We start from the raw sequence: 26854 nt of genomic DNA on the forward strand, positions 1-26854 counted from the left end.
ATTTCCTCTGAATCCAACTTTCTGTTTAAATTGTTTTCTCTTGTAATTTTTTAAATTACTTTTAAAATACCCAACTCATTTAAAAAATGTACGGACTAAACATTACCCACCTTCCTGATTTATTCTAACCTGAAAAACAGGAAGTTAATAACGTGATATAACATAATGAAAGCTGTAATTGACAGAGAAAAGACTGTGGACTCAAAATGGGGAAAAGCATCAATTGGATTAAGGAAACTTCTCCAAAGAGCTTTTCTTTTGAGCTAGGCTTTAAAAATAGGACTTAAGTATACAGGAAATGGGGCAAGCCATTCAGGGCAATAGTAAAAGCATAAGTAAGTCTTGGACTCATTTGAATAACTCATTCTAACTACATCTCCAGTTTTAAGGGGTAGGGAGAAGCAGGAAAAAATGTATTTTGTTATTAGTTGCTCATTTAATCCTCTCAGCAATCCTATGATAGGCATTACACATATATATAATTTGTTTTTCTCATTTTTTAACTGTGGAAACTGAACCACGAAGTTAGGTAACTTGACCAAAGTGAAGAGCTAGAACACAGAGGAGCCAGGACCCAGTGGCTCTTTCCTGTTCTAAACCATTGCACCCACACACATTGCCTTGCTGCTGTATCAGTTAAGGAAGTAACCATTTTGATTCCCAGTGTATGTTCCACGAAATAGCAGTTCCTCAAGCTGCTATTAAAAAAAAAAAATGTTAATACCTTGACCTGACAAGTTTAGGGAAATTAACCGGATGTGCTATTCCCCCTTTAGAGGTGCACGGTCCTTATTAGACTATCAATATCTTGGAGAAGTCTTGCTATAAAGAATTCCTATTTAATTTTGTTTAGTCCAGCATTTCTCCAATTTATGTAACCATTGAAGTACCTATTAATATACACATGAGAGGAAGCCACAGTAGGTAGTAGGGTGTTGTAGAATGCATGTGCTGGAGAATTAACACAGCCAGTTCTGTGTTTTAGCAAGCTCATACTGGTGGCATATGGAGAACCGTTTGGAGGGAAAGACTGGAGTCGGGAAAACCAGTTCAGGCCATCCTTTCCCCTCCTGACTGCACTGCCACCTCTCATATGTCAGAGCTCCGTGTATTTCTGATCTGAATACTGTCCCTTCAGTCAGTTTGACATCCCTGTGCCAATATCATGCTGTAGCTTTTACAACAATTAACTTCTGTAGCTTTTACAACACTGTATCTGGTAGGGCCAGCCCTCTGATCTGTTGTTCCTCAGGGTGTGTTTGCCATTTTTGACCTTCTTCCAAACATTTTATTTTTTTTTATAAATTTATTTTTATTTATTTATTTTTGGCTGCATTGGGTCTTCATTTTGCTGTGTGCGGGCTTTCTCTAATTGCGTTACGTGGGCTTCTCGTTCTGGTGGCTTCTCTTGTTGCAGAGCACGGGCTCTAGGCGTGTGGGCTTCAGTAGTCGTGGCACGCGGGCTCAGTAGTTGTGGCTCACGGGCTCTAGAGCGCAGGCTCGGTAGTTGTGGTGCACGGGCTTAGTTGCTCCTTGGCTATGAGCACATGTGGGATGTAGGCGTGTGGGATCTTCCCAGACCAGGGCTTGAACCTGTGTCCCCTGCATTGGCAGGTGGATTCCTAACCACTGTGCCACCAGGGATGTCCCTCACTATTGCTTTTTAATCATGAATAATTATTCAGAATTTTCCTTATTGAGATAAATTTAGATCCAGGCTCAAAAGTGTTAGTCTCATCTATTTTACTCTTTTCTTTCTAACTCAATACATTTGGGATTTCTAAAAATATATGATCTTAAGATTGACTGCATCTTATTAAGAATGGGATAAATTAGTAATATTTAAAATATGAATTATGGGAACTTCCCTGGTGATCCAGTGGTTAGGACTCTGCACTTCCACTGCAAGGGGCACAGGTTTGATCCCTGGTTGGGGAACTAAGATCCTGGTTGGGGAACTAAGGTTTTTTTGCCACGTGGCACAGCCAAAAAAAATAAAATAAACAAGGTAAATATGAATTATGTTTAAGAGAGTGATAGAAACTTCAGAACAGGACTCAAAGGTTACATATCTCTGGCCCTATTTTGTAAAAAAAATATATATCTGTGTATATATATCTCGAAAATATCGAAAGCTGGGCGAGAAAGCCAGAGGACTAAAAGGATAGAAAAAAAGAATGTTATCAAACTGTTTATGACATGGCCCGCACATGGAGGGCACTCCCCAGTATGCCACCAACCGAGGCCCTGCCCCCTTTTCCTCCTCTTTCCTATTTCTTTCTGAGAGTCCCCACTGGCGCCCCGCGCGGTCACAAACCCTTGGCCGAGTCTAGGAGAGTCTTGGTATTCAATGAACCAAACGGGTGAGTGGTCTAGAGCCCCCATGCCTGTTCACTCGGCTTAGACAGGATTTATCCGTCTGTCTTCAGCTCGAGAGAGAGATCCTCGCAAATCCAGCCTCTTGGGCCCCTCTCCTCTTGCTGCTTCCATCTTTCAAATTGCTCATCAGAGGGGCATGATCCTTCCCCTGTGTGTGTGTGTATCACACATACGCACATCGTGATTTCTCCAGCTGGGCTCTGTGGACACCTTCTAATGGAAGGTGGCCAGCTCTTTGGGTTTCAGCTCCTGGGGAACCCGGTTTGGGCTTGAGTGATATTGCTTCCTCTTACCTCTGCAGCCTAGGGCTGGTAGTTACTTCCTCCATCACTACACTCTAGGTCTCTCACTCTTCCCTCTTTGGCCCTCAATTCCTCCCATCAGCTACGTTTCAAATTCTTTTTATTAAATTCTTACTGATGTAAATATTTGATATGGTTTCTGTTTTCCTGGGTAGACCCTAAGTGGTAGAGAACCTAAACTCCCCCATTTTATAGTTGAGAAAATGTGGACCTTTTTTTCTTCCCAATACCTTTTAGAATTAGCTTAGTCATGTTCAAGGAAAACCCTTGCTAGCATTCCTGAAACCCAGGAACTTAAAGAATCTCTTCAGGTTCACAAAGTTAGTGGAAGGCCAGGTATTGGGTCCACGATGCCTTGATTCTCAAACCACTTCTCATTCTAACAAATTAAAACTTCCAGGGTAGGAAAATGGGTAACTAGAGGAGTGGGAGAGGGGCTTTTTAAAAAAATATCTATACGGTCTTGTTTCTTTGTATTTTTAACCATGTAAGTCTTTTTACCTATTTAGAATAAATAAATGAATTTTTAAGGTAAAACAAATGTCTACCTTTATACATTGTGCTATGTAAATGTGGGTCTTTTACAAAGTGAATTTAATTTCTATTAAATGTCATTATGTTTGCTAGTTATTACTAAGTATTAGTTATCACACACACACACACACACACACACACACACACAATGTAGTTCTATATAAATAAATCCACATTAATCCCATTTGTTTTCTGCCTTCTAGAATAATGATCTCCAAGCTTTTTTGGGGTCACATTTTCCTATTGGTAAAAGCTTTTGAACATATACTCCCATTATATGTATATTTACTTATAATTATATTAAGTAGCTAGACCGCTGAATTAATGTGTACAGTCTAAAACAATGAAAGTTGACATGTATAAAGGACAAGGTAAACAAATTAGGAGGAGAAGTTCCAAAACCTTTCCACCACCCCAGCAGATGGTCCTGTGCACCCCACATGCACCCAGGGGACACTGTTCTAGAGAATGCCAGTCAGGAGCTGCTGGAGGGTCCCAGACACTTACTCCACTGAAGTGCTTACACGTTCACCAGAGTGAATGAAAATGTTGAAAATGCTCTCTGACTTCAACTCCCTAACTTGTTCTAAGTTCCTCAGTTCAAACACAAAGAAATAAAACCAGGTCCAAAAACACCTTGGCCTCACTTCTAAGCTGTTTCTCACAACTGTAACCAGAGTCTAACATGCTCGGCCTCTGAGGTTAGGAAGCCCGTCACTAGTGTACGTTAGACTATTTACTTATCACCGAAGATAAGTAACCTTGAGATAAAATGGGAGAGGGGAACCTAAAATATAATGACCATCACAAAAATTGACAATTTCTATTTGACTCAAAAATCTGTGATGAGAACAGTACAAAATTAAGCTATTTTCTGGAGTCTTTTGGGGGTTAGTCCTTTTATCAGATACAATGTAATGACTGTCTCCTATCTGGGTTCAAACAGTTCAAAACGAGCCCTAGAGTAACCCCTGCCAAAGTTGAAAGGTTTCACTTGGGAGTTCCTTTCTGAGTTTTCTGGAACAGTAAGCAGAGCCACTCTCTGCTCGGGGCCTCTGGAGTGCCTGCAGTGTGCTGACACCAGGATGATACAGAGTGGCTTTTCAGGTCAATGACATTTAGGCATTAATAATCAGATCACAGAGGAAAGTTCACATTTCTGAGCAGAATACTGGAAATGACTGCTTGCCGGGGAAAAGAGCAGAAGGCTTCCCAGAGGGAATGGCATTTGATCTGGATGATGAGGGAGAATTATAATTCAGGAAGAAAGGAGAGGAGGAGGGGGAAGGGAAAGAGAAAGCAGTCAAGGGAAGAGAAGAGAAACACTGAGCACCTGACTAGGTAGATGTGTCTCATCATATAATCCTTAGGAAAGCCTTTGGAGACAGACGTCCATCATCCCCACTGCACAGGTACAGGAACCGTGGCTCAGGAGAGTTAAGTAACTAGCACAAAGCACACATGCAGTTATCTGCTGGAGGGTTGAATTAAGGGGGCCAGTAGCTAGACAATTGCTCATAAGGGCAATTTAAGTGGTACCAAAACGTCACCATATGTTATTTGTAAGGATACAGAGCCGTTACTTAACAGAACCATTCTTGGGAAGTATAGTGTCTGTGTTGGGAAAATAAAGACTTCGCAAGCTATCTGGGGTGCTGATGTGGTCCAGATCCCCGGGGACATGCTGGGAGAGCTGGTTACTAAACTCTGAAGGAGGCTATTTTCCTGTAACACTCAGGAGTAGCAGCCTCTTTAAATAAGTGCTTAACAGATATTTGAAGACTATCAATTTAAAGGGGACCAAACGACATATACCAGGACAAAACTATAATTCAAGAAGATACATGCACCCCTATGTTCACAGCAGCACTGTTCACAATAGCCAAGACATGGAAACAACCTAAATGTCCATCGACAGATGAATGGATAAAGAAGGTGTGGTTTATATATACTACGGAATACTACTCAGCCATAAAAAAGAACGAAATAATGCCATTTGCAGCAACATGGATGCAACTAGAGATTATCATACTAAGTGAAGTGAGTCAGAAAGAGAAAGACAAATACCATATGATATCACTTATACGGGGAATCTAAAATATGGCACAAATGACTCTATCTACAAAACAGAAACAGACTCACAGACATAAGAGAACAGACTTGTGGTTGCCAAGGGGAAGGGGAGTGGGGGAGGGAAGGAGTGGGAGTTTGGGATAAGCAGATGCAAGCTATTATATATAGGATGGATAAACAACAAGGTCCTACTGTGTAGCACAGGGAACTGTATTCAATATCCTGTGATAAACCTTAATAGAAAAGAATATTTTAAAAAGAATGTATATATGTGTATAACTGAGTCACTTTGCTCTACAGCAGAAATTAACACAACATTGTAAATCAACTATAATTTAAAAAATAAATAAGATTAAATAATAAGGAGCCCAAACAAATAGTGTGTCCAGATACCTGACTTGTTCTGAGTGGTTACAGAAGGGTCAGTCCTAAATCTGTTTCACTGCAAAGCAGGTGCTCAAAGCCTGTAGCTTGGGGCTGAAAGGTACATAGGCAGGCAGGCAGATGGACAGACACAGGGAGAGACACAGAGATGGGGAAGAATTCAAAGGTGATTCTAAAGACGGCTTCTCACAGGAGTGTCTGATAGTAACCCTAGCGTTGCGTCTTCTTCAACTTTTTATCACCACCACAAAATTTTCAGGTAGCTTAAATCCTATAGGGAACAAGATGAGATAAGAATGAGTGAACCGATAGATCTCCACTGATAAAGAAATCAACAACTGTGTATTTGTTATCCTCAGGAAATTACTACAATCAAGGGGAGACTCGTAAGAAGGAACTTTTGCAGAGCTGTGATGTTTTGGGGATTCCACCCTCCAACGTAATGATTATTGACAACAGGTAAACTTATCTTTTAACAAGTGGAAATTCATTGGCAATAAAAATGCAGTGGTACACTGAAAAGACACAAACATAACGTGGGTGGATAAGAACATCTTACTTGAGAAGTCTACAGAAAATAGTTTCACGTTTGTTTTTAAGTGACAGTGTAGTGCAAGTGAATTTTTTCAACTTCTGTTCAGATTTTGTCTTAAGATAGCTGCTTCTCTTGAATCTTTAAAAAAAATTATTATAAAAAATTTCAGGGACTTCCCTGGAGGTCCAGTGGTTAAGACTCTGCGCTTCCATTGCAGCGGCCACAGGTTCGATCCCTGGTCAGGGAACTAAGATCCCATATGCCGCAGCCAAAAAAAAAGAGTCAAAAGTGTAAAGAACAGTATTACGAACCCCACATGCCTGTAATCTGAGACCAGTGATTGTCAAGCCTTTGCCGTACGTACTTCGTCTAACCCCACATAACATCTGTTGTGTGTGAAGTTGTGGTTTTTTTGCAGTTGTAACTTAGCTGTTATATATTTTTAAAAAAATTTTATTGGAGTAGAGTTGATTTACTCTGTTGTGTTAGTTTCAGGTGTACAGCAAAGTGACTCAGTTATACATATACTTGTATCCACTCTTGTTTAGATTCTTTTCCCGTATAGGCCATTACAGAGTATTGAGTAGACTTCCCGTGCTCTACAGTAGGTCCTTATTAGTTATCTGTTTTATATATAGTAGTGTGTATGTGTCAATCCCAGTCTCCCAATTTATCCCTCCTGTGTGTGAAGTATTTTAAAAAGAAAACCCAACCATCAGGTTATTCTATCCCTACGTACTTCGGGATACATCTCTTAAGAAGATAGACTTTTTTTTCATGCAGCCACAATGTCATTATTATCCATCTAACAAAATTAATAGTAACAGCAATTCCTTGATGTCTCCAATGCACAGTCCATTTTGAGCTACTCCAAGTAGCTCAAAAATGAATGTCTTTTCACAGTTGGTTTGTTCAAATCAGGATGTAGACAGAGTGCACACATTATACCTGCTTGATATTCTGCGTGTCCCTCCCCCCCCCGACCTTGCACTGATTGTTGAAAACCTGAGTCAGTTGTCGTACAGAAGGATTTGTCTGTCTGCTCCCTCGTGGTTTTACCTAAGCAGTTCCTCTATCCTCCATATTTCTTGCAAACTGGAAATGAACGCTAACTTTCAGGGGCAAGAAGCTGCACTGTGTACTCCCTGTTCCGTCATTTCAGGACATGTACTACCTGTCTCACTTTTAGTCACGCATGTGACTGTCTGTCACACATACTGTGTGCCTCACTCTTAGTGAGCTCACGTGGCAATGGCCGCCCCGTTCACTGTAAAGACCCACATCAGCCTTTCACGCGGTGCTTTCACGAATCCTTAATGAACTAGAAGTTGCAAAACGGTGACTTTCTAAATGTCTCCTGCGTTCCAAATGTATTAGCTATATATTCTTCTATAAAGCAGAACTTTATCAACTGGGGCTATTTAGTTATCCTGATAGGTACTTTGATCCCAAAAGACAGGCTAAATGCTTAATTCTTTCCCTTTAATCGCCGTTTTCAGAATAGGAGTTGATCCCCTACATACCTCCGATGGTAACCCATTGTTTGTTTGTTTGTTTCTTGGATGGGGAGGCCACTGCTTTATTTCATTAGGAACTTCTGTGTTCACGCGTTCGGATTTTCAGTTTAAGTCACTGTGTTCTTTGATACTCCAGTTGTCTCCTCTTTGGCCTCTTCATGTTGGCTCATGCATCCTTTTGATAAGAAACGAAGACTCTGACTTAATTTATTACAATTTTTACATATCCCGAAGATCATGCAGCTTCAGCAATATCCCCTACTTTGAAGATGCTACAGGAGGGGGTTAGTAAACTTGTTAAAAATAAATACTTCAAGAAGCCAGTTTGAAGATTCAAGGAAACCAGGTATCTTAGTCTGCTCAGGCTGCCATGGCAAAATACCAGAGACTGGGTGGCTTAAACAACAGAAGTTTTTCTTTTTAATATTTATTTATTTGGTGGCGCTGGGTCTTAGTTGTGGCACGTGGGCTCCTTAGTTGCAGCAGGCGGGCTCCTTAGTTGTAGCATGCAAACTCTTAGTTGTGGCATGCACACAGAATCTAGTTCCCTGACCAGGGATCAAGCCCGGGACCCCTGCATTGGGAGCGCAGTCTTAACCACTGCGCCACCAGGAAAGTCCCCAGAAATGTATTTTTTTCTCACAGTTCTGGTGGCTGGAAGTATAAGATCAAGGTGCAGCAGGGTCGATTTCTGGAGAGAGTTTGCTTCTTGGTGTGCGGATGGCCGTCTCCTCACTGCTCACATGTAGCAGGGAGAGAGAAGTTTCTCTCTTCCTCTTCTTATAAGACCACCAGTCTTATAGGGTTAGGGTCCCACCATTATGACCTCACTTAACCTCACTTTACCTCCTAAAGACCCCGTCTCCAAATACAGTCACATTGTGGATTAGGGCTTCAACACATGAATTGTGGGAGGACACAATTCAGTCCCTAGCAACATGCAACTTTTAGTCTTTCAGCTTCTCACTTCCTAACCCAGAAAAAGCAGAGCTTTGGAATCTTGCTTTGGGTTATTTAGATGGGTCAAAGAGAAGAATGAAGGGGAGAAAGAAAAAAAGAAAAAGTTTTATGGAGGACCTACACTCGGAATAATAATGGTAAATGTATATTAAACTGTTATTGTCCGTGCCAAAGACCATACTAAATACGTGATCTTAAAACCTTCAAAATAATCCAATTACTTCTTCCACGTTATAGATAAGAAACAGGCCTAGTGAGAGGTTGAGTCATTGGCCCGGGGTCATCCAGCTAATATGTGGTAGAGCTGGCGTTCCAGCTGAGGCTCTGTGGTCACTGTGCTTTGTCAACTCCATGAAGGGACTCACAATTTCACAAAGGTCATCTCATTTAATTCTTCCACTAACTGTAGAAAGATAGGTCTTTATTATCCTTTTTCAGTTTCACATGAAGAAACTAAAGCTTAAGACACTCGTCTGAGGCCAGACATTTAACAAATGGCAGTCAGTGCTAGGCCTCGAAAGCAGAAAGGAAGACGGAACTGATTCCTGACTTTCTGCGAGAAAGTAGGTCACCACTTTGTTAGTGTATTTGGAAGACGAATGCGTGTTTAAGAGAACATTTGATTGATGTTGTCTGCTGTCTTCCATTGTTCTGAACTTCGTGGCTGGGTTTCAGGGAGACGTTTAGCCAGAGGAGCTCAGTCAGGTAAACCCTTATCCAGGGACTTCACCGGTGGTGCAGTGGATAAGACCCCGCGCCCCCAATGCAGCGGGCCCGGGTTTGATCCCTGGTCAGGGAACCAGATCCCACCTGCATGCCACAATTAAGAGTTTGCATGACACAACTAAGGAGCCCACGTGCTGCAACAAAGAGCCTATGTGACCAAATAAATAAATAAATACAATTTTTTTAAAGTAAACCCTTATCCAACGCCTTAAAGAGGGAAAAAGTTCAGGTCTCAAGATGAGAAGGCATCTCGGTAATCAGACAACCAAATGGATACTTCGGGTGATTGTACCTAGCTCCTTAATATCTGTGGGTTCTGCTGATTTAATGAATCATATGATATTTAACTGCATGTTACTAACAGATGCATATTAAGTGCCTGGACTGGGAAAGGCGCTGTGCTAGATGCTGAAGAAGGAGAACAGTTCAAGGTCCAGGAGCCGGGTAGTAGGTGTTGGCCTGACCGTCGCCACTGCTGAGTTTGCAGAAACGTTCACTGTGCCAAGGTTCAGGCCTAGAAGGGGCTTAGAGACCCTCTCCAGGGTACTTGGGAATTGAATGTGATTGGGAAATGCAACCTACAGATTTAGTATTCATTTGTTGCTTTTGTGCTTCTTAATATATTAGGAAGAGTCCATAGAATTATTTCATTTACATTTCAAAACAAAACAAAAAGTAAACACACTTTTCTGTACACATAGATAATTTCTAAAAGAACATATACCAGACTCGTTAATAGTAGCTGCTACTTAACTGGACCAGGGAAGGACACTTGCACTTCTTAATTCCACAGAATTCTGTACCGTTTTATTTCGCTTTTGCTTTTTCAGGAAGCCTATATTACTTTCTTTTTTTTGCGGTACGCGGGCCTCTCACTGTTGTGGCCTCTCCCATTGCGGAGCACAGGCTCCGGATGCGCAGGCTCAGCGGCCATGGCTCAGGGGCTCAGCCGCTCCGCGGCATGTGGGAACTTCCCGGACCGGGGCATGAACCCGTGTCCCCTGCATCGGCAGGCGGACTCTCAACCACCATGCCACCAGGGAAGCCCGCCTATATTACTTTTTAAAGTACAAGCAGAAACGCACATATATGGAATCTAAAAAAAAAATGGTACTGATGAACCTAGTGGCAGGGCAGGAATAAAGATGCAGATGTAGAGAACGGACTTGAGGACCCGGTGGGGAAGGGTAGGCTGGGACGAAGTGAGAGAGTGGCATGGACATATATACACTACCAAATGTAAAATAGGTAGCTAGTGGGAAGCAGCCGCATAGCACAGGGAGATCAGCTCGGTGCTTTGTGATGGCATAGAGGACTGGGATAGAGAGGGTGGGAGGGAGGCTCAAGAGGGAGGGGATATGGGGATGGATATATGTATACATATGGCTGATTCACTTGGTTGTACAGCAGAAACTAACACAACACTGTAAAGCAATTATACTCCAATAAAGATGTAAAAAAAAAAAAGTACAAGCAGACCTCAGACATATCACAGGTTGGGGTCTAGCCCACTTCAATAAAGCGAATATCACAATAAAGCAAGTCACAGGAATGTTTTGGTTTCCCAGTGCATATAAAAGTTACGTCGACATTATAGCGTATTAAGTATGCAGTAGCATTATGTCTAAAAAGACAACATACATAGCTTAATTAAAAAATAGATATGATCTGAGCCTTCAGCGAGTTGTAATAATAACATCAAAGATCATAGATCACCATAACAAATATGATGATAATAATGAAAAAGCTTGAAATGTTACAAGAATTACTAAAATGTGACACAGAGACATGAAGAGCGCAAATGCTGTTGGAAAAGTGGCACCAATAGACTTGCTCTCACACGGTTGCCACAAACCTTCAATTTATAAAAAAAAATGCAGCATCTCTGAAGCGCAATAAAGTGAAGCACAAGGAAACGGTTATATTGATGTATTATATTTTTTAAAGACTACTCCACCTAAGTAATAAAACATTCTTCCCTCTGTACTCAGCTTCTATCCCTACAAGTGAAGGCTAAATTAGAAATAATTTTGCGTACGTTTTGATAATATTTGGTTTGATAAGTTCAAAACATAGAATAGAATTCCTTGAAAAGATAATAATGCTTTGAAGCCTTTTTATAAACACTATGCTTGTCTCATGGGCCTCATTCTGGAGGATGAGCGGGCACAGGGTCAGATAAGCTGCTCCAAAGGGCTCTGGCTGGAAATGTGGGGGGCCTGACCCCCGGAGACCCTCCGGTTATAACCCAGGCCCATTAAAATGCCTTCCGGGCCCAATGACCAACTGTTGGGCAAAACTTATGGGGTCTCAGAGCTGATCGTGGTCTGATCCATGCTCCCATCGTCCTGCACCTGCAATGCCACGTCACAGCTATTCCCACAACTAAAACAGGGAGGACTCCCAGCGCCCCAACCTGTGTCCTCGTATGTAAGCTGGGCCGCAAACACACCACGCTTTCCTCTGCGTCCACACCCATGCATGTGCCTGGCCCTCTTCCACACGCTTCCTCTCTTCCCAGCACCCCACACCCTGGCCCTCTAGCAAACACCTCTTCATCCCTCAAACCCCAGCTCAAGATTATCTTAGACTCTGCAGCACCATCCCAGATCTTCTTAGGCACTTTGGTTATATTCTCATTGTCCCGTTCTATCCTAGCACATACACTAATTTTTTAATCTGCGCCATAAGCCCCTCTATATCTTTTATTCCTGTATCCGCAACCTCTGTCTTAACCCTTGACACATAGTAGGTGCTCAGTTCATGTTTGTTGAATAAATGAATGACTCCGTTTATACCCGAAGCTTTCTTCCTGTGGCAGCACGTAAACGTGTGGTCTCGAGAACTTAGATGATACCGAAGCGTCTCAACCCCCTTCCTCACTTTTTCTTCATTTACCCGGAAATGGTGATTAGCAAACCAATTTCTGAGACTTCAGTGAGACTGTTTCCACTTTTTAATTAAGTGAAACAGTCTTGATCCCTGACTTGCGTCGTTATTTTTAAACTTCTGGAAAGTCCTAAGTGAGTACTTTGGTTTGGAAGAATTTTTCTACATCTCTTGATTTTTGCCATTCTATAAGCTTGGCTCCACTGTCCTAAAGGTTCAGCGTCATGAAAATCTCATTCCCAGTGCTTGTCTTAACACCATTGCGGCATTAACACGCCCAAGACTTTGACAGACTAATTTGAGCTGAACAAGGAAACAGAATCCAGTACCTAGTATAAACCGTAAATGAGCCTGGCTTGCTAGCAGTTCCTGGAACTCTTTGTGTTTTCCAATAAATCTACACAAATCATACAGTGAAAGAGAAGCCACAAAGCAGAGAGTCTGGGACTGTTGGGGTCATGTTTGTAATTAAACCCCCTCTCTCTCTCTCAAGACCCAGTAAGAGCCTTCCCCCCAAAAAAACCGGAAAAGACCATATGCCAACAGCCAAAGTGGATCTGACCAAGCGTCCTCTCGCTATAAGAGATGAAAACAAAGCTCCACGCAGGCTTTCTCCAAATACACACAAGTGCCTGGGCACAGGACAAGGGCACAGCTCCAGTCCCAGTTGGCAGGAGCAGAGCAGGGCTCCCGTCCTCCCAAAGGGCGCGAAGGACAGGAATGTTTCCTAGAAAAGGAACCAGGGGAGGAGACCGAAGTGGACCAAGCTGATACGGAGCTACTGTGTGAACTTGGAAAGCTGCTTCCCTGCTACTTCAAAGGCGGGTTATTCTGGGAGCTGAAGGGAGGCTGGGTCTTTAAGTCACATGACTGGTCTTCAAGTCACATAAGTCAGTATAGAAGTAGAGTGGGACCAGGGAGAGTGGGCTTAACAAAGCATGTATTTGTGGCTGATTCTACTCCTTGAAAGAGGCTGCAAATACACCACAAAAATAGGATTCAAGGTGACTGTGTATTGTGATACTCATTACAGCACTCTTCATAATAGCAAAAAGTTGGTAGCAACCTAATTTAGCAGTAGGCAATTAATTATATAGCCACGGTCCAGAACATGAAACCACAATTCAGAGTTTTCTCTGCATAGTTAATAACACAGGAAGATGTTCATAATATAATGTTGAGTTTAAAAAGCAGTGTATACTTTCTTTACACTTTTCTGTATTTTCCATAGTTTTGATAGTGAGTATACATTACTTGTAAACCAAAAGTTTCATTAGATTTATTTTAAAATATATTATTTCTGGGAATTCCCTGGCGGTCCAGTGGTTAGGCCATCCGAAACTTCTACTGAATGTTAATTGTCTTCAGCTGCAGCTCTTCAGATATTCTCTTTCCTTTATCATGGAGGCACCTATATTTTTCGTGCGTTTTCTTTTTTTTAATTCATTTTATTTATTTATTTTTGGCTGCGTTGGGTCTTCGTTGCTGCGCGCGGACTTTCTCTAGTTGCGGCGAGCAGGGGCTGCTCTTCGTTGCGGTGCGAGGGCTTCGCATTGCAGTGGCTCCTCTTGTTGCGGAGCACGGGCTCTAGGCATGCGGGCTTCAGTAGTTGTGGCACGTGGGCTCAGTAGTTGTGGTGCACGGGCTTAGCTGCTCCGCGGCATGTGGGATCTTCCCGGACCAGGGCTCAAACCCGTGTCCCCTGCATTGGCAGGCGGATTCTTAACCACTGCGCCACCAGGGAAGCCCTTGTGTTTTTTCTTATTCGCCTTTTGGTACTCTCCTGGGACAAGGAGACATGATGTCACATCACCAGAAATAGCTTATCAACATGATTCTCCTTCAAAGTGTGCTTCTCCTTGACCATTATTATCTCTGGTTCTCACAGTGCTAATCAAAGAGTACTGGTGCCTCTGAGGATGGTGAGGCTTGATTTTGAGGGACTTTCAAATCCTGCTAAAAGCAGATGCAAGGTAGAGCATCTGCTGGCCAGCTGTATGCCCCTCTTTCTGGGGCAGATCTTACAGTATTAGGCGGGTATGTTTATGTTTTCTGATTTTCTGATATGGTGGGGGTTTTTTTGCTTCATCAAAGTCGATGCTCTATAACTGTTATTCCTTTTGTTGTGTTCGATGGCGTCTAAGGGAAGAGAGTGAAGTGGAAGTGTTACTGGCACTGTAAGTGGAAGTCCATATTCCCACCTAGGAGTCCTGCTAGCAGTTGAAGGGAGAATGAGTAAGAGGAAATCAAGACCAGAGAAAAGAAAATGAGGGAAGTACAGTATGACGGAAAGAGCTCTGGTCCAGGGGTCATGAAATGGGGCTTCAGGTTGTAGCTCTGCCACAAACCGACTGTGTTCCCTTTGGCAAATAATGTCCCCTCTCTGGGCTTCTCTTTTCTTATACGTACAATGACTGGATGAGATGGCGACTTTACCTCAAGCGCCTAGATCTTATCCAGAGCAGAGCAGGACGTGTTTAGATATGGCTGTTCTTCTACAAATGGAGGTTTATGTGCTCAGCTTGGCAATACAGCTGACACACTTTTAAGTGCTTTCCATTTTACTAAGCACCGGCACATTTCACGACATCCACGGTAGACTGTGTTCGCTGTGACATGCTGGGGTCCTTGCATCAGAGAGCTGAATAGGGATGTAAAAAACTAAACAGCAGCCCTTTTAATAACCAAATACCGTAGACTGGGTGGCTCACAAACAGCAGAAATTTATGTCTCACCGTTCTGGAGGCTGAGAAGTCCAAGATCAGAGGGTCAGCAGATTTGGTGTCTGGTGAGGGCCTGTTTACTGGTTCACAGATGGCTCTCTTCTTGCTGTATCCTCTCCTGGCAAAAGAGGCAAGGGAGCTCTCCAGGGTCTCTATTATAAGGACACTAATCCCATGCATGAGGGCTCTGCCCTCATGACCTCATCACCTCCCAAAGGCCCCACCTCCAAATACCATCACATTGGGGAAACAGGTTTCAACGTACGAATTTTGAGGGGACACAAATATTCAGTCTAGAGCATCTACAAAAATTGTACTAGGCACCAAAAACTTTGGATAAGAGGCAACTAATTCTCTACCATGCAAGTCTTATAGACAAAGAGTGTTAGGATCCAGAAGAAAGGTTATTGGGTCAGTTTTTCAGATTATTTCTCCATAACACCAAGTTCCAAGAAATAATTCTTAGTCATTTGTGGGATGTTCCAGAGAGCCCTTGGGATAAGAAAAATTGCAGCTGCCTGTATGTGTTGCAATTTAAGACGATGTGGTCGTACTTTGGCAAAACTGTCATGGTGAGGTAGACCTAGTTCTGCAAGGCTGAGCCACAGCTTAACTAGCCAGTTTCTGTACTGGAAGGATTTATAGGATCTATTCTTTTTTAGGTTTTCTTTTTCTTTCTTTCTTTAATAATACTGTTACCCTCATATATACAGTCAATTGGTTTTCAACAGGGCTGCTAAGACAGTTCAATGGGGCAACAATACTCTTTTCCACAAATGGATATCCACATACGAAAGAACAAACCTGGACCCCTTCCCTACACTAAACCCAAAAGTTAGCTCAAAAAGACCTAAATATAAGAGCTAAAACTATAAAACTCTTGAAAGAAAATATAGGAGCAAATCTTCATGAGCTTGGGTCAGGCAAAGCCCTCTTAGACATGACACCAAAAGCATATACAACCAACAAAAGAAAAAATAGACTGCATCATCAAAATTAAAAACTTTAGTGCCTGATGCATACTATCAAGAGAGTGAAAAGACAGCTCACAGAATGAGAGAAAATATCTGCAAATCATACATCTGATAAGGGATTAATATCCAGATATAGATAGGTAGATAGATATAAATGTAATATACCTTATATACTATATAGAGTATAGTATACGTAACAGATAAAATAAGATATAAAGGACTTGAATAGCTATTTCTCCAAAGATATACAAATGGCCAATAAGCATAGGAAAAGATGCTCAACGTCATTAGTCATTATAGGATAGAAATCAAAACCACTGTGAGACACTACTTCACACCGACTAGGTTGACCATTTTTTATTTTATTTAATTTTATTTATTTATTTTTGTGTGAGTGGTACGCGGGCCTCTCACTGTTGCGGCCTCTCCCGTTGCGGAGCACAGGCTCCGGACGCACAGGCTCAGCGGCCATGGCTCACGGGCCCAGCCACTCCGCAGCATATGGGATCATCCCGGACCAGGGCACGAACCCGCGTCCCCTGCATCGGCAGGCAGACCCTCAACCACTGCGCCACCAGGGAAGCCCGGCAGGCCGATTCTTAACCACTGCACCACCAGGGAAGCCCAACCATTTTTTAAAAATAAAATTAGAAGGGAAATACCAAGTGTAGGCTGGGATTCAAAGAAATTGGAACCCTCATGCACTGGTGGGTTTGTAAAATAGTTCAGTCATCATGTAAAAGAGTTTGGCAGTTCCTCAAAAACTTAAATACAGAATTACCATTACCCAGCAATTCTATTCCAAAGTAAAGACCTAAAAGAATTGAAAACAGACATTCAAACAAAAACGTGTACATGGATGTTCATAGCAGCACTGTACACAGTAGTCAAAAGTTAGAAACAACTCAAATTCCCATCAGCTGATGAATGGGCAAACAAAATGTGGTCTATCCACACAGTGGAATATTATTCAACCACAAAAAGGAGTGAAGTACTGATACATGCTACAGTGTGGATGCACCTAAAAAGAAGCCAGATAGGGGCTTCCCTGGTGGCGCAGTGGTTGAGAGTCCGCCTGCCGACGCAGGGGACACGGGTTCGTGCCCCTGTCCGGGAAGATCCCACATGCCGCGGAGCGGCTGGGCCCGTGAGCCATGGTCGCTGAGCCTGCGCGTCCGGAGCCTGTGCTCCGCAACGGGAGAGGCCCCGACAGTGAGAGGCCTGCGTACCACAAAAAAAAAAAAAAAAAAAAAAGTCAGATAACAGCCACATAGCGTATGAGTCCGTTTATCCGAAACACCCAGAACAGGCAAATCCATGGAGACAGAAAGTAGATCAGTGGCTGCCAGGAGTGGGGAGGAGAGGGGAGTGGGGAGGGACTCATAATGGGGTTTATTTTTTTGAGGTGATGAAAATCTCCTAAAATTGACTGCCGTGACGGTTGCACGACTCTGTTAACATACTAAAAACGAAAACACATTGAATTGTGCACTTTAAGTGAGTGAATTGCACAGCATGTGAATTATAATCTCAACCAAGCTGTTATGAAAATCATAGTAACATTTAATAATAGAACATTTATAATGTTAATTGTAAAAACAAACAGTACAAAAATATATCAAGTGAAAGAAATGAATGTCTCCTTCCATACACTTCTCTCCTCAGAAGAAACCACTGTTAACCTCTTGATGTGTAAACTTCCATACCTTCAATACTTCACAAATATATATTTACATACAAGCACAAATATAGTTCATTTTCCAGTACTCCACACTATTCCATGGGATACCTGTATCATAATTTATTTGACTAATAAAACTGTCCCGTGGCCTTGCTAGAAACCTCATTAACCTCGTGAAATAAATCCCCATGGCCGCTCACTCTGGCGTGTTACATAGAGTAAAACACTATTTAATTATACACCAGTGTCTGCAGGGTGGGCTTCCTGTCCACCTCCAGGATGAGACCTGAGGGTCTTCCATTACTTCGTCTTTTGTGCCAGGTAGTGCCGGGCAGCTGACAGCCGCGTGTTAGAAATCATGGCTTTGGGGATTTCCCTGGCGGTCCAGTGGTTAAGACTCTGCGTTCCCAATGCAGGGGGCCTGGGTTCTATCCCTGGTTGGGGAACTAGATCCCACATGCATGCTGCAACTAAGAGTTCACATGCCACAACTAAGACCCAGTGCAGCTAAATAAATAAATAAATAATTTTTTTTTTTTTTTAAATCATGGCTTCATAGCTACACAGTAGGGGTGCTGCTTGCCTCACAGGCCCCTTATTTGAACTAAATCCGGAACCCAAAGCCTGGCAAGTATAACTGCTCAATAAATATTAATCCCTTCCTTTTTTTTTTTTCCAAGGAGGTGGTAGAAACCAAGTTCATGAATCTCCTAACTCTTTGAATTATTTTTGGATGTAGTCATAGGACAAGTCTTTGGCTTTGAGGTCTTAGGAATGAACTTGTGGTTTCTGACTTGGCTATTAGTCTTTCTCCGACCACCAAGTTCAGACTCAAGACCCTCACCAGCCCACTGAGTGCATCTGGGGGTAGTGGAGGCTTGTGCAGGACCAGCCACAGTAGAGCAGGTATCCCAGGTTCCCCTCTGCCTGGCTCCACACCTGGCCTGGGCTGACAGCCGGGACCAGACTGGTTAAGTGAAACAGACTCACCCCTCCAGGAGCCCCCAGGCTAGGGAGAAGATGAGCACATACATTTTCATCATGCCATGGTAAGAGCAGAGATAGAGCGCAAGGGCAAGGGCAGAGGAAGGTCTCCAAGGAGCACTGCTTCACCTGACCTGAGATTTGGGGCAGGTCTTCCTAAAGATGTGACTGTTCTAGTGACCTGAGCCGAGTCACGAATGCGTAAAAGGCAGGCTGGTGAAGAAGCAGCAGGGGAGCATTACAGGTGGAAAACCCCAAAAGTGTCAGAGGCCCCAAGCCACGTGGCGTGAACACCAGGGGAGTGGTGTGTCATGCCGGCAGAGTGCAAGACGCCAGCGTCCAGCGAAGCCCTCTCTCCCCCAAGCCATCCCTTTCTGCTGCCACTTCCTTTTCCCCATTTCTTCCTTTTCCAGTGAAACAGGATCAGCAGCCTTATAATAATAATAGCTGACACATCCTCACTCTGTATCCAGCGCTATTCTGCATGCTTTAAATATATTAACTTGTTTACTTCTCGGTCCTATGAGGTGAATACTGTTATTACTCCATTTTCGAACTGAAGAAACAGAGAGGTTAAGTAACTTGCCCAAAGCACACCAGGGCCACACGGCCTCCCCTCTGCTTTGGCCTGTGCTTATGGTCTCCATGGCCCTGGCTTTCCATGGCCCCCCTCCATCCAAACAGACTAACTGGAATGGTATTTCATAAAATACGGGGATTGATCTGTAGGCCTGGTGCAGCAGAACTACCTGTGGTGCCTGTGAAAATGCAGGTACCTAGGCTCTACTGTAATCCTCTTGACTCTAGTGGGGTGAGGGGTCCGGATTCTGCATTTTTTACAGACCCCCCAGATGGTCCTAAGGCACAGTAATGTTTGGGAACCTCTGGGTTGCTGTGTCTGAGTTGCAGGTCCGAATTCCCATGAGAGAGAAGTGGAGTGGAGAAGCCTGGATCAGGTCGCCTGGGAGGGGGCATTATTTGGTCTCTTTGCGTGGAGTTCGGGCATGGGAGCAGGCTCCTGATAGGGATTCAAGAGCAGAAAGGACTGCAAGAGTGAGGAAGAAAATACCAGAATCTTCAGTCACTGGCATTCCTGGGGAAACCTCTGTGTGTAGCCCAAAGTATGCTGTCCCCTGACCCCGCATACCGATAACACAGCCTTAGCTCAGTCACTCCTTACGAGACCGCGGAAGCAACTAACATTGGTCCTCAGATGCAGCTCCTTGAGGAGAGGCCCTCCCCCATCTCAGCTTCCTTCTGCCCAACAGATGAGAATGAAGTTCCTTTACTTCTCACCAAACTGTCCTGCAGATTTGCTCTTTCTCTGCCACCCCTTTCTCCTTGTCACCCTCCAATCCAGTGTCTTCCTTAACTTTGGAAATCACTGTTTTCCGGAGGAAAAGGTAAGGCATAGAGACGCCTCTTCCATTGGTCCTAGCTGAGCTGAAGAAGAATCAGAATGTCTCTCATCACTCTTATTAAGCCACCCCGAAGAAGTGTGTAGAGCAGCTACAGCATGGGATCATCAGATGACCATGTGGGCACTTGTAACCCCTCAGCCTCCAGGTGGGCTGGAACGGCATCCTTTAGGAGCCCAAGTCAGGGCAGGGACTGTCAGACTCCAGGGCCAGACACACTCACAGAGCCAGAAACATGCAGGAATCCAAGTCCCAGGGTGTCCGGAGGGGCTGCAGGGGCAGAGCAGGAGACGGGATCTGGGGAGTTACAACCAGGTGAAAGGCTGTGGAGCACGGCCAAGGCGCTTAGGCTGCTGTCTAGCCCTGAGCTTCTGGTCAGACACAGGAAGCCACAGATTCGTTTTAAAGAATGAGTCACGGCGTCTCTCAAGTATTTGACCAAGACTGTCTTCCCCATCTTGTGTTTCATTCGTCAGTCTTTACAGAGCTGAGTCCAGGTCCTGGTGGGGGTTTGCTCAGTACCAAGCTACACTCTTAAGAGGTTCATCAGATGCCAGCCTCACCGACACTCTTCATCTTCCCACTTCCATAAATCGGATCCCTGCCCTGGTCTTTGTTATCCTGCCCAGGTTCTTATTATGAGGCTGGTTTCCTGGACTGATCCTCTGTGATCCCACAAGTAGTTTCAAATTACTAGATCCAACCTGAGAGGAACTGACGTGGCATTTTTTTTCACTAGATGGTTATCGGTCACCTACCTACAAACATGTGAGCCGTTGCCCATGGAGACTGAAGCAGACATAACCTTGGGCTCATGTCCAGTGTATCCAGTATAAACTATTATCTCTCAGCCTCTCTGTGACTGGGATATGTTATATGTGATTGCTCCATTTAACAATGCACCTTCTTCCTCAAGGGCTCCGAGAGATGTCATAGAATAGGTGGCGTGTTCCTTTTTTAATAATAAAATTAATTTTATAATAAGGCCTCTTAGAGAATTTCATGATGTCTCCTGGGCATTTCTCTTCTCTGACAGCCCTGGGGACCGTATGATCTGGCCCCAGCTCCCCTGCTTCTGTCCGGCAAGGTGATAGCAGGCAGGCAGATCTGTGTCCCAATCCTCGTTCTTTTCTTAAATAAGATAAGGATGTGAGTGAGATCATCTCTGAGGTCTTTATTTCACAACTAACATTTTGTGATTCAAAGAACATAATGTTATACTGCAGAAAGGTACGTACCCTAAACAGAGTTGCCAGATAAAGGACAAGTGGCCCAGTTAAATTTGAGTTTCAGGTAAACAATCATTTTTTTTAATCTCCGTATGTCCAAAATATCACATAGGACATAATTATATTTTAAAATTATTCACTGTTTGTCTGAAATTCAGGTTTTGGCTGGCGCCTCGTCTTGGCCACCCCAAGCCCAAAGGCCGTTCCCTTCCATCTCATTTGAGGTCGATTTCACCACTTCCCTACCTGCGCCTGCTTGTCTCCTGGCTTTTATCCTTAGCCAGAAATTGGCTGCTCACTGCGTTGCCTTACCTGTGAAATAAGCTCCCAGAATTTAGAGAGGTGAGTCACCTACGGTCCACTTCCTAGGACCAGCTGTCAGGTCAGCCAGGAGACACCTGGACACCTGCTATTTACAGCCTCGCCACTGATAACCTCGTCAGTAATCCTGACCTTTGCCACAGTTTGTTACACCCATAAGGAGCTTCAGTGGAAATTTTCATTTGCTTCTGTTCGTTCTTATTTCATTGTTTTGGCTACTTTCCATGTCTGTTTGTTCGAGATTCTTGCATCATTCAAATAAACAAACAAAAAAACCCCTCCACTCAACTGTCTTCCATCCCACGCCGCCCGCTTCTCTCTCTTGCGTATAATCAGGTACTACCTGTCCCCCATCCCATCCCCGCCTCTCACTCATTCCCCAGCGCAGTCACATCTGGATCCCTGCCCTCCCTCCCTCCTCCTGCCATTGATAGCCCTCTTTGTCAGGGTCACAGTAACTTTCTAATTGTGCAATCGGTGGGGCACTTCTCAGTCCCACCTTCCTGACCTCTCAGCAGCCCTGGTGCACGCTGACCCCCCGCACCTCGGGACACTACTCTGGCGTCGACAGCAGTACCAGCCCCAGCTGTCCCCCGCCTCCTTCCTTCCCGGCCACTTGGGGCCGTCACCTACACCTGCTGCAGGGTTGGTCCCTAGCTCTTTTCGCATTGCCTGCGCTCCCCCTAAGCCTGTGTTCTCGGGGTTGGTGCACCTCTGCACTGTGAGGGAGGCCGTTCACCAAGCACTGGGGCCTGCTGGTCCAGGCTGACACAGGAGTCAGGAGGAAGTGAGGTCTGAGAGCTCGTGAGAGATACTTGGGCTTCAGCGTGTTTCTCCTCCTTTTTTTTTTTTTTTTTTTCTTTGGCCACATCCCGCAGCATGCAGGATCTTAGTTCCCTGACCAGGGATCGAACTCGTGGCCCCTGCGATGGAAGTGCAGTGTCCTAACCACTGGACCGCCAGGGATGCCCCTCAGTGTGTTTCTTTATCGATCCCTGAAATGCGTTTTATTCATTTAGCCTTCACTTACTGAGCATATGCCGGATCTCAAAGGCTGGGCCCTAGGGACGCAAAAGGAAAAGCCAGGCCCTTGCCCTCAGGATCTCACGGTCTTGAAGAGAATCCCAGCACAACAGGTGACGAACCCAGGGCAGCGCAGAGCAGGGCGGGTGCGGATCACGACGAGCGCAAACCAGGTGGAGGTCAGGGGAGTTCAGCAGTTTCTGAAAACTATGGAAAGCTTGGAAGCAATGACTTGATCTGATCTGCATCTTAGAAAGCTCTCTGGCAACACTAGAGAGCAGCGTTGTGAGGGGTGGTCCAGACTTGGCACCGTGGGACCAGTCAGCATAATCAGGTGACACACGAGTCAGAAACACAGCAGTGGCAGAGAAGACAGAGAGAGGGGACGGTGCCAAGTGCTGCTGCAGAGGCAGCATCTCAAGGACTTGGTGACCACCTAGCTGTGAAAGGTAAGAGGGGAGGCCAGAGGGTCTCCCAGGTGTGTACGTGTCACCTCCACTAAGTGACCCGTCTTTCCAGCATCCCTGTCAGACTGGACACCAAAAATGTCACTCTGCCTAAAAAGGGAAAACAAATATTTTTCGAGGGCCTGAATTTTCCCTTTTGCCCTACCGCTAAATGGAGCCGTTGGAAATGTGTTGGGGCGGGGGTGTCAGAGCCACGGCCAGGGTTTCTGGGCGAGGGCAGTGTCTCCAGATTGCCCAGCTAGTAAAGAGGCGATGGCCTCCCTCAATGACCCGGGCACTCACGGGGCAGGGAGCAGAGCCCCCGATCAGCAGAGCTTCCAGGGCTTCGGCAGGAAAGGTGCTCATCTAATGTGTTCCCAAGTTGCCCGTCACAGATGGACACCCCAAGCCCTGGCCAGTTGGGAACCAAGGGGATTGCCAGAAAGACAGTGTCAGGGGTCGAGGCTGAAAGTCAGGACAAGGTCAGAAATAGGAGATCAAGAGTGAGGCCAGAGGCGAGGGGTCTGGAATGTGGTATAAGAAACGGGTCACAGGACTTCCCTGGTGGCACAGTGGTTAAGAGTCCACCTGCCAATGCAGGGGACACGGGTTCGAGCCCTGGTCCGGGAAGATCCCACATGCCGGAGAGCAACTAAGCCCACGCACCACAACTACTGAGCCTGTGCTCTAGAGCCCGTGAGCCACAACTACCGAGCCCACGTGCCGCAACTACTGAAGCCTGCGCACCTAGAGCCCGTGCCCTGCAAGAGAAGCCACCGCAATGAGAAGCCCACGCACCGCAAGCCCTTGCGCCACAACTACTGAGCCTGCACTCTAGAGCCCGCGAGCCACAACTACTGAAGCCCATGCACCTAGAGCCCATGCTCCGCAACAAGAGAAGCCACTGCAATGAGAAGCCCGCGCACCACAACAAAGAGTAGCCCCTGCCCGCCGCAAATAGAGAAAGTCCGCGTGCAGCAACGAAGACCCAACACAGCCAGAACTAACTAAATAAATAATATTTAAAAAAAAAAAAGAAATGGGTCAGGATGAGCAATTCAGATGTGAGGACGAGGGAAGAGGAGGCCAGGAGTCTCTGCAGGCCTCGTCAGAAAGCTCGCTGCACAGCAGCATTTCACTTTAAACGCATCTTTACAAGCGGAATCTTACACGTTTTAGGTGCTAATTCTGTCCGTGTTTAGGGCCGCCCTGTAAGGCATAAAATGAGGCTTCTTGCATCAAAGGCATAAAATGAGGCTTCTTGCATCAAAGGCTGTGCCTTCTCAGTGGATGCATGGAGTCAGGAGGTCTGCCTGCGAGTTCAGCGGGACCTTTTAGGATGGCCTCAAGCCCCAAGGTATCCTTTAGCACATTCGTGTGTATCTCTAACTTTTCAATTTTCATTCACTTTTCTGTTCATTCCACTGCACTTCCCAACAGAGGATCTTCTATATGTCGTATTAACTTATTCCCATTACAGCTAAATTCAGCCCCCACTGCGCCCCCCTCCCCTCCGTGTTGTCACATCGGACAGGCATGTCTACCGGAGGGGCAGGGACCTCAAAGCACAGGCCAGCCCATCAGCCGTCAGATTATAGCAGTCTGAGGACGGGGCGAACGTACTTGAACTGGACTAGCGTCTGTCTCCAAGGAGGCCTGGTCTAGTGGGTGTGACACCGCAGCAAGTGTCAAGCTAACAGGGGCGTCAGAGTCGGGCAAGTGGCCTGCGGTGATTCTGAGTTGACCTTCTTGTTTGGAGCCAGACCACAGCCAGCATCTAGGACAGGAAACAAGGCACTTGTTTTTATCATGTGACCTCACCAGACCCTCGCGAGGCCCTGACCAAGTGGGCTGGCTCCACTCTTAGTAAAGAAATAGAAGTGAACCAGGGCAGAGTCCAGCACACAGGGCTGGAAACCACAGCATCGCTGGGGGAAAGACTGGAGCCTGATGCGCACACAGGTGCGGGAATTCACCACAGGCCCTTTGCAATCGAGTCTAAAATGTGTCTTCACGTTGTTAATTCTAGGTCCCACCTGCTCCTGGGGTGCGACCCACTAAACGGTGCTGCCTGGGCCCATGGTAACCCCACAGGAGAGGGGCTAAGGGTCCCACAACTCTGGGGAAGGATGGCTTGGTACAGAGAGATTAGCCTTTATGCCTAGAGAACGTGGGGTGGTTTTCCACCCACAGTGCTGTGGGGCAGGGTTCGTTAATCTTGAGTGGTGCGTGGATCCTTTTTTCCTCGTAACTTAGTTTTCTGTTCATGTTTAGCTCATATGTATTATTTGAGTCCTTTTTAAAAAAGTATCTCAGGAACTTTGGGAATACACATGTGATCTCAGACACGTAAATACAAGCGCTAACATCACATGACCATATCTGCTTTCTTGTCAGTGAGATAATCACAATTTTTCTAGATTGTCATCTCAGTAAAAATACCTTTTTCTGGGCTTCCCTGGTGGCGCAGTGGTTGAGAGTCCGCCTGCCGATGCAGGGGACACGGGTTCGTGCCCCGGTCCGGGAAGATCCCGCGTGCTGTGGAGCGGCTGGGTCCGTGAGCCATGGCCGCTGAGCCTGCGCGTTCGGAGCCTGTGCTCCGCGATGGGGGAGGCCACAACAGTGCAAGGCCCGTGTACCGCAAAAATAAAAATAAAAATACCTTTTTCTAAGAACTCCTGGAGCCCTGAGAATTTGGCCACAGACATCTAGGGATTTGTGGGCCTCAGCTGGAAAACTCTGATGCAGAACAATAGTTCATTTTGAACTCATTTTTTAAAAGTATTTACTTCATTAATTTGGCCGTACTGGGTCTTAGTTGTGGCACACATGATTCTTGTTGTGGCATGTGGGGTCTTTAGTTATGGCATGCAAACTTCTTAGTTGCAGCATGCATGCAGGATCTAGTTATCCAACCAGGGATTCAACCTGGGCTCCCTGCATTGGGAGCGTGGAGTCTAACCCACTGGACCACCAGGGAAGTCCCTGAACCCATTTTTTGACAAGGTAGATTTTGACACTTTTTTTTTTCTTTTGAGACATGTTTTGGCTTTTTTTTTTGAATTATTTTATTTATTTATTTTTATTTATCATTTATTTATTTTTGCCTGCATTGGGTCTTTGTTGCTGCGCACGGGCTTTCTCTAGTTGAGGCGAGCTGGGGCTGCTCTTTGTTGCGGTGCACGGGCTTCTCGTTGCAATGGCTTCTCTTGTTGCACAGCAAGGGCTCTAGGCGCACGGGCTTCAGTAGTTGTGGCCCGCGTGGTCACCGTGGCGGGTGCCGGGGTCCTCTCAGTTTCCCCCTGCTTCTGCTCGGCCCTCCAGCCGTGTCTCCATTCAGTCTCCATCTTTCTACCCCACCGTCTGCATCCAGGGTTCTGCAGAGACGTCCCCTCGCTGACACCCTCCCAAAATGTAGGTCGAATCCACAGAAACCTTTGAAGGCCCCCTGCTGGGCCGATGACAGTCAGGTCACGTGAGTGTGGCTCTTCTCCCTCACATTTGTGATCTAATCACGTGGGCCGTGGACCACACTTCTCTGTGGCCTGACACCCCATCGCCCATTTCCTTCCTTGGCATCAGATTCCCTTCCAATCAGGAATCCGGTCAGGAGCTCACCTTTGTTGGACCCCGACCACAGGACAGGCTCTGTTCTAAGTGTCCGTCAGGTATTATCTCATTTCATCCTCACAGCAGCCGACGGAGCGGGAACCGTTACCCCTGCGCAAGCCTGTAGCTCTGCTCCCTGCGTGGTAC

At 45.3% G+C, this 26854-nt stretch overlaps 1 protein-coding gene across 2 annotated transcripts in view; it reads left to right on the plus strand.

Annotated features, from left to right (window-relative positions):
• The window catches only part of PIGL (phosphatidylinositol glycan anchor biosynthesis class L), a 50570-nt gene that overhangs the window by 3500 nt on the left and 20216 nt on the right, over positions 1 to 26854 (plus strand). For both annotated transcript variants that reach the window (XM_060135360.1, XM_060135361.1), the window contains exon 2: positions 6032 to 6131. In XM_060135360.1, the coding sequence (XP_059991343.1) occupies positions 6032 to 6131 (100 nt within the window). The remainder of the gene's footprint in view (positions 1 to 6031; positions 6132 to 26854) is intronic.

The sequence above is a fragment of the Lagenorhynchus albirostris genome, chromosome 20, assembly GCF_949774975.1.
Source record: "Lagenorhynchus albirostris chromosome 20, mLagAlb1.1, whole genome shotgun sequence".
NCBI classification, from domain to species: domain Eukaryota; kingdom Metazoa; phylum Chordata; class Mammalia; order Artiodactyla; family Delphinidae; genus Lagenorhynchus; species Lagenorhynchus albirostris.